The 10705-nt window shown below is 41.2% G+C and overlaps 2 protein-coding genes across 2 annotated transcripts in view; both read left to right on the top strand.

Moving 5' to 3' along the window:
- The window catches only part of rnf169 (ring finger protein 169), a 12622-nt gene extending 8958 nt beyond the window's left edge, over positions 1-3664 (top strand). The window contains exons 2-6 of the mRNA XM_015386013.1: positions 1183-1253; positions 1328-1420; positions 1490-1590; positions 1662-1755; positions 1832-3664. Coding sequence (XP_015241499.1) covers positions 1183-1253; positions 1328-1420; positions 1490-1590; positions 1662-1755; positions 1832-2908 — 1436 coding nt within the window. The 3' untranslated portion in view covers positions 2909-3664. The remainder of the gene's footprint in view (positions 1-1182; positions 1254-1327; positions 1421-1489; positions 1591-1661; positions 1756-1831) is intronic.
- Positions 3665-5257: 1593 nt separating this feature from the next.
- On the top strand, positions 5258-10341 carry spcs2 (signal peptidase complex subunit 2). Its single transcript, XM_015386016.1, has 5 exons — positions 5258-5316; positions 7174-7257; positions 8197-8357; positions 8792-8926; positions 9314-10341. Exons 1-5 carry the CDS (start codon positions 5278-5280, stop codon positions 9498-9500), a joined length of 606 nt encoding a protein of 201 aa, XP_015241502.1. The 5' UTR covers positions 5258-5277; the 3' UTR covers positions 9501-10341.
- Positions 10342-10705: the final 364 nt, after the last annotated feature.

Below are 10705 nucleotides of genomic sequence, written 5' to 3'. Positions count from 1 at the left end.
CTGAGAAAGCAGACATGTTCATTTTACTAAAGGAAAACTGCAAAGTAAAAAGGTCCTCACAATGTAACAGTGAATATTAGACACTGACTTGTTTGCAACCATTCTTCACTGAAATTTTTTTTTTTATGTAAGAGGAAAAATGTAAATGGAAAAATCAGAGCTTAAAATAAAACTCAAGATTTGTACTTTTTTATGTTGTGTAATTTTCTTTTTCTTCGAATTGATATTATAAAACTGGTATCGAAAAAAGTATCGTTCAGGAACGCATATCGAAGTGAAGGTATCGGTATTGGTACCAGAACCGAACATTTTTTAACAATACCCAGCCCTATATCCAGGAGTCTTTCTCAGATCTGTTGAGTCGCAGCAGAGCAATCAGTAGCTGGAGCGAGGACTGAAACAAACAATCATATTAATCGCGATTAATCTATTATTGAAATAATTGTGAACTAATTTAGTAATGAACTAATTGTTAATTGGAATATAAAAAATGTAAAATGTGCCTTTAGCTCACAGAGCGCCCCACTTAGAGCCATAATTATATCAAAATTGTAAAAAAGAATTTCTAAATATTTTGCATTTAAGAATAAACATTTTTGTCTGTCAATATGCTCTATCCAGATGTTCTATCCTGGTGAACAAAGTAACTGCATGGCCATGATATAAAGTGGAAGAACTTTTCTTTTTAACCTATTTCAGCTCTGTCAGTTAGACATATTAAGCTACACTACTTTTGATCTTACGATCAAAAGTAGTGCAGCTTAATATGTCTAACTGACTAAGCTGATGTTACGAAAAGGAGATTGGTGACAGAGGAAAAGCTAAAGAATGGGGAAAATGCTTATTTCAAACTTTCAGGGGTTATAAATGTTTGAGGCTTTAGAAGGTCTAGTACAAGCCCAGGTATTTGTGAATGAGCACATCCCAGCTGATGAGAGGAAGCTAAAGCAAATGGTGCGGATGTACCTGGTAGGTGGCGCTACAGCCTAACCCTCAGGTGTTTTGATGGTTGTTATTTCTTCAATTAGAGGCTTTGAAACAACAGAACAAATGAGAGACGTGTCCCTACAGGACCCTCTACCTGGGTTGTAGATCCTCCTAAAATCTAAGGAGGCAGGAGCCTTCTACGGAAGCCTGGTGGTGACATCTCTGTTCATGTCCTACCTCTCTTCTTCTTCCCAGAGGTCTTCATCTGTCCAGCCCTGCTGACCAAGTCTGCAGACGCTCCTTCAGGTCCAGCAGGGAAACATAAGGTGAGTCACCGTTCTCCAGCCAGCGGGGAGCCTGGGACATGGTGAGGAGCTTCTTCTGTCATTTCCTGTTCCAGCTGCTGGGGTCCGACGACAGAGACGAGCCGAGGAGGTGGAACTGTCTGATGGGTAAAGAGGAACCCGGTTCAGTCCGACTTGGTGTGGAGCCGGTGAGTCTGATGGATCCACGGCGTCTGTTTGTGCTTCCTGCCATTTTCTTAACCCGATGCTGTGTTCAGGGTGTTCTGTCGGACTCGGAGAATGAGGAGCCAATAAGCAGGAGGATCAGGAACATCTCGGCGTTCATCAGGAAAACCAAAAACTCCTCAGCTGTCAGCAGGTGAGCAGAGCAGCTCCGACCCAGGGTTCTCCTGGGCTTTGGTCTCTGACTTCAGTTTCTTTCTTCCTCAGCGTTTCCCAGAGGAGTCGAAGCTGCACCGACCCGATGGAGGACAGAGGAGGAAAGACGAAGGTCGCTGTCCCGCCAGCGGCTGTGATGGAGCGGGTACGTTGGTCCAGATGAAGCTAGCAGGATCCTACACACTGCTGCTCTGACCCGTTCCTACGTCTCTGTCCTTCAGGTGGGAATCAGTCACAGCTCCGCAGCAGGAATCCTGCTGTCATCAGAGAACAGCCGCTCCATCTCCGCCCCCATCACTGCCCCCGACCGGCGGCTCGCCTGGCGGGCGGTGCTGACATCATCGGCTCCTCTGAGCCTGCCGCCGCCTCGAACCGAGCGCTCCATCAGCCCTGAGAGCAACGACAGCATCTCTGAGGAGCTCAACCACTTCAAACCCATCGTCTGCTCGCCGTGCACCCCACCCAAGCGGCTGCCGGACGGCCGCCTGCTGGAGCCCACCATCGTCAAAGCGACGCCGCGGAACCTGAGCCGCAGCCTGCACAAGGCCACCAGCTACGAGGCCAGTCCAGCTGTCCTGCAGAAGTGGAGGCAGATCGAGCTGGACCGAGAGGGCCTAAAGGTCAGCTCCAGGGCCACGCTCACTAGTCCTGTCTCTGAGCACAGCAAGCCTGAAGTAGGGGGCGGAGCCTCAAAGACGCATCAGCATCGAGGCACCGTAGCGATGTCAAACAGAAGGAGGCTGCTCTTTGAGCCTCCAGACATGGACAGCTTCCAGAAACAATCGGTGAAGATTCGGGTCCCAGCTGTCCGCTACAGCTGTGGTTCTGACCTCAGAGGGTGCGCAGACTTTGAGCGGCCAGGCGTTACCTCGGAGCCGTGTGGCGGGCCGGCGCCGCTCAGCCGGAAACGGTCATTCTCACCGTGCAACAACTCTGGATTCCAACCCGGAAAATTTGTGCCAAAGGACACTTCGAGTCCCAGGAAGGAGTGGGACAGCAGCATCCACAACCAGACTACCTCAAGGAGGGGCAAGAAGAGGAACCAGAAGACCAAACACCTGGATCCGGCCCTGAATCTGGACCGTAAGAGGAGCCGGACCGGCGTCCAGCAGGAGGCGCTGTGTCCGGCCCAACAGGAACAACAGGACAGAGCACTCGCCCTTAAACTGCAGAGACAGTTCGACCTGGAGATCCGCAGGAGCAGCCCTGACGGCTACTTCCTGCGGTCCTGGAGGTCCACTCAGAACCGTAGAAGGCGGGGCCTGAGGGCCTCCCGCCGACTCAGCAAGAAGCTCTGAAAGAGTCGGTTTCAGATTCCAGTAACTCAGATATGCAAAGAGACCAAAGGAAAGTTTTTAACAAGCAGATTGTTTCTTCCAAACACCAGCAGAGCACCAAAAACTCTCAGAGCTGTGACCAGAACCCCTACAGACCCTAAGAGTTCAACCTGTTTATGTTAATCAAGCTGTATTTATTGATTACTGCTAATCAGCTGATCAGTTCTGGGGATGGACCGATTCCTGAGTGATGGAACAGACATCTGCAGAGATCACCGCACCTAAAACCTGGTCTGTAATCCGCTAAGCATTTCAGCTCCTCACCGCAACATGCATCATGTAAACTGGCTGCATATTTGTGTGTATTTATTGAAATGTCAGTATTTTAAGCATCATCTCTCTGAAAACTCCTCAACCAATCAGAGCGCAGCAGAGAGGGCTGCCTGTTGGATGAACAAGCTGCAGCAGCCATGACTGCCTGAACCTCAGCCCAGGAATCGGTGCATCTCTTAACACTTCACAAAATTGTTTCCTGAATTAAAATAAAAAAAGAACCGATTTGTTTGGCTGCATTGCGTCCTGGTCGAATGCTCCTGTCTGTACATCATGTAAAACCGCAGAAGAAGAAATGAGCAAGGAACGAAATAAAAACCATATAACAGGAATGTGTCCCGTACAAAATTTCTTGACCTAAAAAACTTTGAAAGTTATTTTATTTTTAAAAATGAACTTAGATTTCTGTTTTTTCCTTAATTTTTGTTGGCAAATGTTTTATTTTCTAAGTTAACATGTTCAGTTTGCCTTTATTGAAGTGTTTCTTTTTATTTATTTCTGTTTAAAATAGTCTTTTAAATTAAATTTCAAAGACTTTTTGAATTATAAATTGCATTACATAAAAGTTATTCTGTAATTCCTTCACCATTGTTTTTTTTTTTTTTGTACATTTGTTTCCTCAGCAATGCTTAAAGTAGAAGATTGAGTATTTAATCATTGATTCACTGGTTTACAAACTATCTTCTGGTCACATAAATTATGTCGATACATGTTAAAAAAAGAACAATTTACGGGTATGCTAGCTTTAGATAGACTCATCCGATTACAACTATTAGCTGATGTTTTTATTTCTAATTTACTCAAGATGAGTAACTTAATTCATTCCCTGCAAATATGGATCTATCACTTCTGTTCTCACTAACAATGTCTACGCTGATTCAGGTTAATTGTGTTCCTGTTAATGAGAAAGTTGAATAAAATAAAATTCAATGGTCTCTTATAAATTGAAGCAATCTCCAGAGCTGTGAACACTTCCTTATGGTTAGAAATGCCAGAGGAGGTTTGCAAAATTAAGCTATATTCTTTGTAATAACGGAAAGATTGGTGGATTAGATGTTCTATGTTTTGAAATCCTGAATAGTTCAGTTTAGAATTTAAAAAAAAAGGATGTGGTTTGGAATATTTTCCTTAACTTTATTGTTGTCTGTTAGGTAAATGACTGATAGGCATTCTTATAAAATCTAAAATGTGGCTTATTTAATAATTTTATGTTCTGGCTCGGAAACTTAAAGCTCAACTTCTTGGCGAGACATGTGGCACAATGGGAATATTTCATGCAAGTCACTTTACTTTTAGGAATTTATCAGACATGGAATTTTAACGTCTGTTCAAAATGTGAAATAATGAAGGTCACCTTAAGCAAATGCTTAAATAATTTTTCTGGGTTTTTTTTCTCATCTTTTATAACTGGAGAGGTTAACTGGAGGTAAATCTGATTAAATTAAGAGAAATTTTCACAAAATAATGGGATTTCTGACACACAAAAGGCCAGTATTATTAGGGTTTAATAGACTCACACATCAATAATAAGTCTCATCAACACATAAAATTGTACATAATATATTCCCTGCACTAAAAAACTAGAGATTTATGTTTGATATTGATTATTATGGGATATTATGTGAAATAATTAAAACCGTTTTATAGTTTTTTTCAGTGAACTAATATCAGGGCATTTTGGACTTCTAAGCTTTGATGATAAGGTCATGGCTTAATGTTCTTCACCCAACTTCATTCCTTCTGGGAAATTTTCACCTTAAAAAGGAAGTTAAACTTAAAACACAATCACCTTTACTTGATATATAAAACATCACAATGAAGGATTTAAGAACAAAAAAGCCACGAAAAACATTTACATTCTCAACAGTCATATTTATTTATATATGTAATTTGTATTTTGATGCTATTTTTTTATTGTTCTTGCTTTCTGCTGGCATTTGGGATATGTTTGTATTATTTGTGGAAACTAATAAAGATTAATAAGGGAAAAAAAAGGTTGAGGCTTTTCAGCCAATCAGATTGGTCCAACTCACAACTTCCTTATTTGGAAGGGAAAGATGGCGGCTCGGAACGGGAAGAGCGGGCTCCTGGAGAAAGTAAGATATAAAGTTTTAATGTTTTATTGTTTTTTCTGCTTTCAGATGAGTTTTGATGGTTTTAATTTTTTTTCAAAAAATCAGACAGACAGATCTCAAATTTTTTTCTGTTGTTGAGAGCACCAGTTCTTAAATATTCGGTTTCCGTTAAGCTAGCGCTAAAACGTTTCAATTAAATTGAAATAAATAAGTCGTTATTGATAAAGGTGAAACGGTTTGTAAAATCTGGAAAGGGTTTTAGCTCTGTCCCTGCATCGAATATGTTCCCAGTTAATCTGCAGCTCTTTATGCGTGCAGCTGTTACAAACGGCTGCGCCAGACTTCATTAAGGAAACCGCATATTTTCATTTTATTTTAAAATAAGGTTAGAAAATGCGAGTGTAGTAGAATCATCATTACAATGACGATACAGAAAACCAATCGGCTATTGCTCTAAGAACCGGGCGGATAACACAAGCTCAATGCAACAGTTTTGCATCAGTATTTATCACGTGTATGGAAAGCCGAAACGGTCAAATTTAGCTCGAATTCCTGATTTTAAACCTAGTTCAAGATATGATGAAGGATCTAACAGCAGATCCTCAAGGAATCTCCCACCTTGTTTAGTGGTCAACAGAAATGTGAGTTAATGTTGGACTTAATGATCTTTAAAAAAACAAAAGCTGAAATGTCTTGCTTTAGAATCAGATATTTTTACTACTGAGAATCCGAGCTGGTCAACATTAGGAGCCTTTTATAGACTCCCGTTGCCTCTTGTGTCTTAAAAAAAACAGGGAAAATAGATTTAGTAATTTATAAATTATTAGCCTGTATGCTAAAGCGCTCTGAGAATATCAGAAACACTGATCATGGACAAATGATGGAGGTAAATGGGGGATAATCAGCATTAACCCAAATTTAAGACCGTGATATGATTTTCTGTTATGATGCAGCCACAGTTGGAACCGTTCTGTAAATCTGCCTCAGCCAGAATGTCCTATGGAGATCCATCCTAATGTAGGGTCACCAAGAGTTCAGGACCTTAACGACTTCAGGTTTGGTTTAGGATGAATCTTGGTGCAAGAAGTAATCTCTGGAATGTATAAATTATATTATTTTCTGATGTTAGGAGAATGCTGAGATGATAGGATGGTGTGGACTCAGAGTTTTGGTACAGCTGAAGCGATAAAGAACGAGGTCTGATGATGAAACTGTTCAGGAAACAGGAAGTCACAGATGCAGGCTGACGGTTTCTGAAGCACCATGTGGACCTGCCAGCTGCGAACACACTGAGGGTTAAAGCCGGTGATCCAGAGTAGGGCTGAAACAATTCATTGGATTAATAAATTATTGAAGTAATCGTCAACTAATTTAGTAATCGATTAATAATTAAATAGAATACAGAAACTGTAAAAAAAATGCCTTAAGCTGACAGAGGAACCCACTTAGAGCAGTAATTATATCAAAATTGTAAAAAAAAAAAAAAAACATATATATATATATATATATATATAGAAACATTTTGCATTTAAGATTTTTTTTTAAACAGTTTAATCTGTCTATATGCTCTATCCAGAACTCCTCAAGTGGAAACTTTTTAGTTTTACCTGGTTTATATTTGTAAAAAAAAAATCTTCTTTAAGGAACCTTTTACTGTCCGATTATTAATCGGTTAATCTAAAAAATAATTGTCAGATTAATCCATTTGCAAAATAATCATTGAATTCAATTCAGGTTATTTATATAGTGCCAATTCACAACACCAGTAATCTCAAGGCACTTTACAGTTTACAGTAGATGCAACCCTAATCCAGAGCATTTAGCAGAGGCCCGTTTGAGCCCGAACCATCAGGATTCTGATCATCTTTGTTGTTTCAGTGGAGGATCGACGAGAAGCCGGTGAAGATCGATAAATGGGATGGAGCAGCGGTGAAGAACTCACTGGATGATGCTGCAAAGAAGGTTTGAGCCTGCTGTCATGGCAACCATTTTTTGTTAACGGTGTCCATATCTCAATTTGTTTACTTGTGCGTTCTCGTGTACTCAAGAGACATCATCAACCTCAGCCCTAGTACTGGTCCAATTCACAAGAAGACTGAGAACAGACAAAGTCCCCGGATGTTGTTGTCGCCCCTCCCTCTTTAGCGAGTATCCATCAGAGCAGACTTGTCAGTTTTTTCGAGATTGACAGCTGTCCCAGCATGCACTGCGGCAGCAGCTACCAATGGAGCGCTAACAGAGCTCAGAGTATTACGTTAAAAATTGTCTTTTGCCGTTATTTAATAAAAGTAGATTTTAAGATCATTCGAACATAATATTTTTATGCTTCACTATATGGCCTATTTACAGATTTAATGAGTAATTAAAAAAAAAAAACATTTCGGAAGTTGAAATGATCGCGGCACCTAGCGGAGCTTCGAGGGTAACCACAGCCAGGGCTAACATTAGCCCGTCTGCAGCAGCCCTCTCTCTGCATAGCCGCATGTGAAGAACCGCTGGCTCTTATGGAGAATTTTTTTGTTTTATTTGACAAAATGTTCATTTGATTTGTGTTTATCTAACTGTGTTCATTATTAATCCCTCACTAAATAAAAAAAGTAAGAATGTATTATCTAGAGACTATTAATAATAGGAGGTGAAATGCAGCTCTAAACGAGCCGAGTTTATGGTGACGTCATCGGTACGTTTCTGCTCCAATTGTCCCATATTTATGCTGCTTGCTGCCGTTCTCCCAGAGTCCATATTTTTTTCTGTTCTTCTCAAATACATACTTGGCGAAGACACGAGTCCGTACTATCATTCTTGTGAATTGAGAAAAGGCCAGTTTTTTAATCTTCTGTAGAAACCCCTCTTGTAGTTTTTTGTGCTTCAGCTATAGGTGTTCTGCTCCGCCCCCTGCAGGTGCTGTTGGAGAAGTACGGTTACTTGGAGAACTTCCAGCTGGTGGACGGCCGGCTGCTAATCTGTACGGTTTCCTGTCTGTTTGCCATGCTGGCGCTGGTCTGGGACTACCTGTACCCGTTCCCCGAGTCCAGGCCGGTCCTGGCCTGCTGCGTCATCTCATATCCTTTACCCAGATTTGACCTTCAGCTTAGATGACCGAATTAATTTCATTCAATTCAGTTTATTTATATAGCACTAATTAATTAATTAACAGATCAACATTTTTCCCAATTATTGGGATCCCTGAGGTTCATAAAAGGGGGAAATATATCATGAAATATATAAATAAAATTTTCTAATGAAATAAGCAGATGTATCAAGAGTTAATTGAAAAAAACATTCCAAATGGTTTCATGTCATTTTAAAACCAAAAGTATTTAGAAATGATTATAATTACTTCCTTCTGTACTTCTTTATAGGTATAGGCTGAAATATTTATAGGTATTTTGGGGATCACAGCCTGTGGTACTGATGATTTTTTGGTCACAGGCGAAACTCTGCATTAGATAGTTTGTTTGGGATGAAGCTGTGCTCCCTAACTCGTCTTCATCACGTACTTCATCATGATGGGCATCCTGACGCTGTACACATCCTACAAGGAGAAGAACATCTTCCTGGTGGCTTTGCAGAAAGATCCAGCCGGGATGGATCCGGATCACATCTGGCAGCTGTCGTCGTCCCTCAAACGGTTGGAGCGCTGCAGCTGATTCACTGCATCCTGCTATTAAACACACACAGACTCTGCCAATAACGCAACATTCTAATGTTTTAGTCTTAGAATAGTAGATTTGTTTTTATTTTTTCCTTCTTGATCTAAATTTCTTGGTTTATTTTATCTTTTTTAATATTTTTTTATCTCCATTTAGAAAACATGTTATTTCGCTTGCTATTATACTTCCGACCATTTTCCCCTCATTTCGTCTTCAGTTTATCGCTAGCCTACAATACGAGGTCATAGAAACTAATTTCCAGGCTCATGGTGAAACATGAGACGGTGAAGTCACTCGAAGCGGGCTGAAGGGTTTCTGTTCTTCCTCCGTTTGTTGACTCTCCCTCTTTGTCGACTCGTTTCCAGGTTTGACGATCAGTACACCCTCAGAGTTTCCTTCACGGACGGGAAGACGAAGAAGTCGCGGGACTCGGAGTTCACCAAGTCTGTGGCGACGTTCTTCGACGACAGCGGGACTCTGGTGATGGACCTGTTTGAGAAGGACGTCTCCAGGCTGCATGACACGCTGGCCACAGAGAAGAAATCCAAATAAGGCGGCGAACCGCCCGTCAGGGATGGTCCTTTGGTTTCATTTTGGTCTCTTAACATCAGATTCTACCTGATCTTTAGCTTTTGGGTCAGAACACCAAGGCTTCAGCTTTGTTCCGGTTCATTTTCATCACCCCTCCTTTACATCATCTTAGTTTGGTTTAAAACATCCGAGAATCTGGCTGGTTTCCTCCTTGAGGAGCTCCAGGAGCCTCATTGATGATGCTCCTGCTGCTCCTGCTGCAGGTTCAGGTAGAATCTGATGAATCGGGTCAAACTGAAACCAACCAGTCAGCTGGAAGGAAGCAGGAAGATTGACGTTTCCCATTAAACCAAACTCCTTCAGCGGGTAGAGCAGGAGTTAATCCGCTGTGAAACAAGTTAAATTCGACCTTCTGGACGTCATGCTCCTGCTCACAGTCTGAACTTCCTGCTTTGGTTCTAGAGGGGTATAATTGGAGCAGCTTCAGGCAAAGGGTTCCCATCTACAGGTCATCTAGTTTACTTTGAGAATAAATACAATTCCTCTCTCCCCCCTAATGAGTTTCATTTCAATTTCAAACATCTGTTTCTATAAACTGTAAATGTGCTTAATATTCTGCTCAGAAGGCCAAATCCCAATGAAGCATTTGAGTTGTTTCTGGTTTGTGTTTAAAGGGAAAGATTCCGATCGGTCGGATCCCTTCTAATCGTTTTCCAATGTCAATGTTTTCTAGAAGGAAGTGGACTGAATGTCGACCAAACAGTTATTTTATTTTAAATGTTTTATGTTTCATTGTTTTTCTGTTGGTTTTCACCAACACAGCTTACATCTTTGTAATGAAAATAAACTTATTAAAGGCTTCCTGAGTTGGTTATCTCTTTGGTGCCTGTAAACCTCTGGGGGGCGCTCTAAGCTCAGTCTCAAGAATTTTCTCCTTTGGTGTGTTGATCTACAAAGTGAAGTACAAATAATGCTCCACAATAAACTCCAAGGAAAGCACATCGATTGTCCAGCTCGGATTTAGTCCGAGTATAAATGCAGTCAGAAAAAACATGGAGGAAGATGTTCTGCTCAGATGAGACCAAAACTTTAATTTTTTTAATTAAGTCTTGTAACTGGATGCTGCAGCAGGGACAGAGAGGCTGTTTATAGAGTTAATGAGAGCTGCAATGTAGCTAAGAACCCGTTTGAGGCTGCAGAAGACCTGAGACATCCAGCCAGAGATA

This window comes from Cyprinodon variegatus, unplaced genomic scaffold, assembly GCF_000732505.1.
Source record: "Cyprinodon variegatus isolate N-32 unplaced genomic scaffold, C_variegatus-1.0 Scaffold354, whole genome shotgun sequence".
Lineage (NCBI taxonomy): Eukaryota > Metazoa > Chordata > Actinopteri > Cyprinodontiformes > Cyprinodontidae > Cyprinodon > Cyprinodon variegatus.
Note: the sequence above shows the minus strand (reverse complement) of the source record. Positions and strands in the feature narration are given on the sequence as shown.

What these genes read in the sequence shown, in the direction of transcription:
- spcs2 (XM_015386016.1), top strand. Translation starts at nt 5,278, where the DNA reads ATGGCGGCTCGGAACGGGAAGAGCGGGCTCCTGGAGAAA. An exon ending in AGAGCGGGCTCCTGGAGAAA is followed by an intron (nt 5,317 to 7,173) that starts GTAAGATATAAA and finishes TTGTTGTTTCAG; the next exon opens with TGGAGGATCGACGAGAAGCC. An exon ending in CTGGCCTGCTGCGTCATCTC is followed by an intron (nt 8,358 to 8,791) that starts ATATCCTTTACC and finishes CGTCTTCATCAC; the next exon opens with GTACTTCATCATGATGGGCA.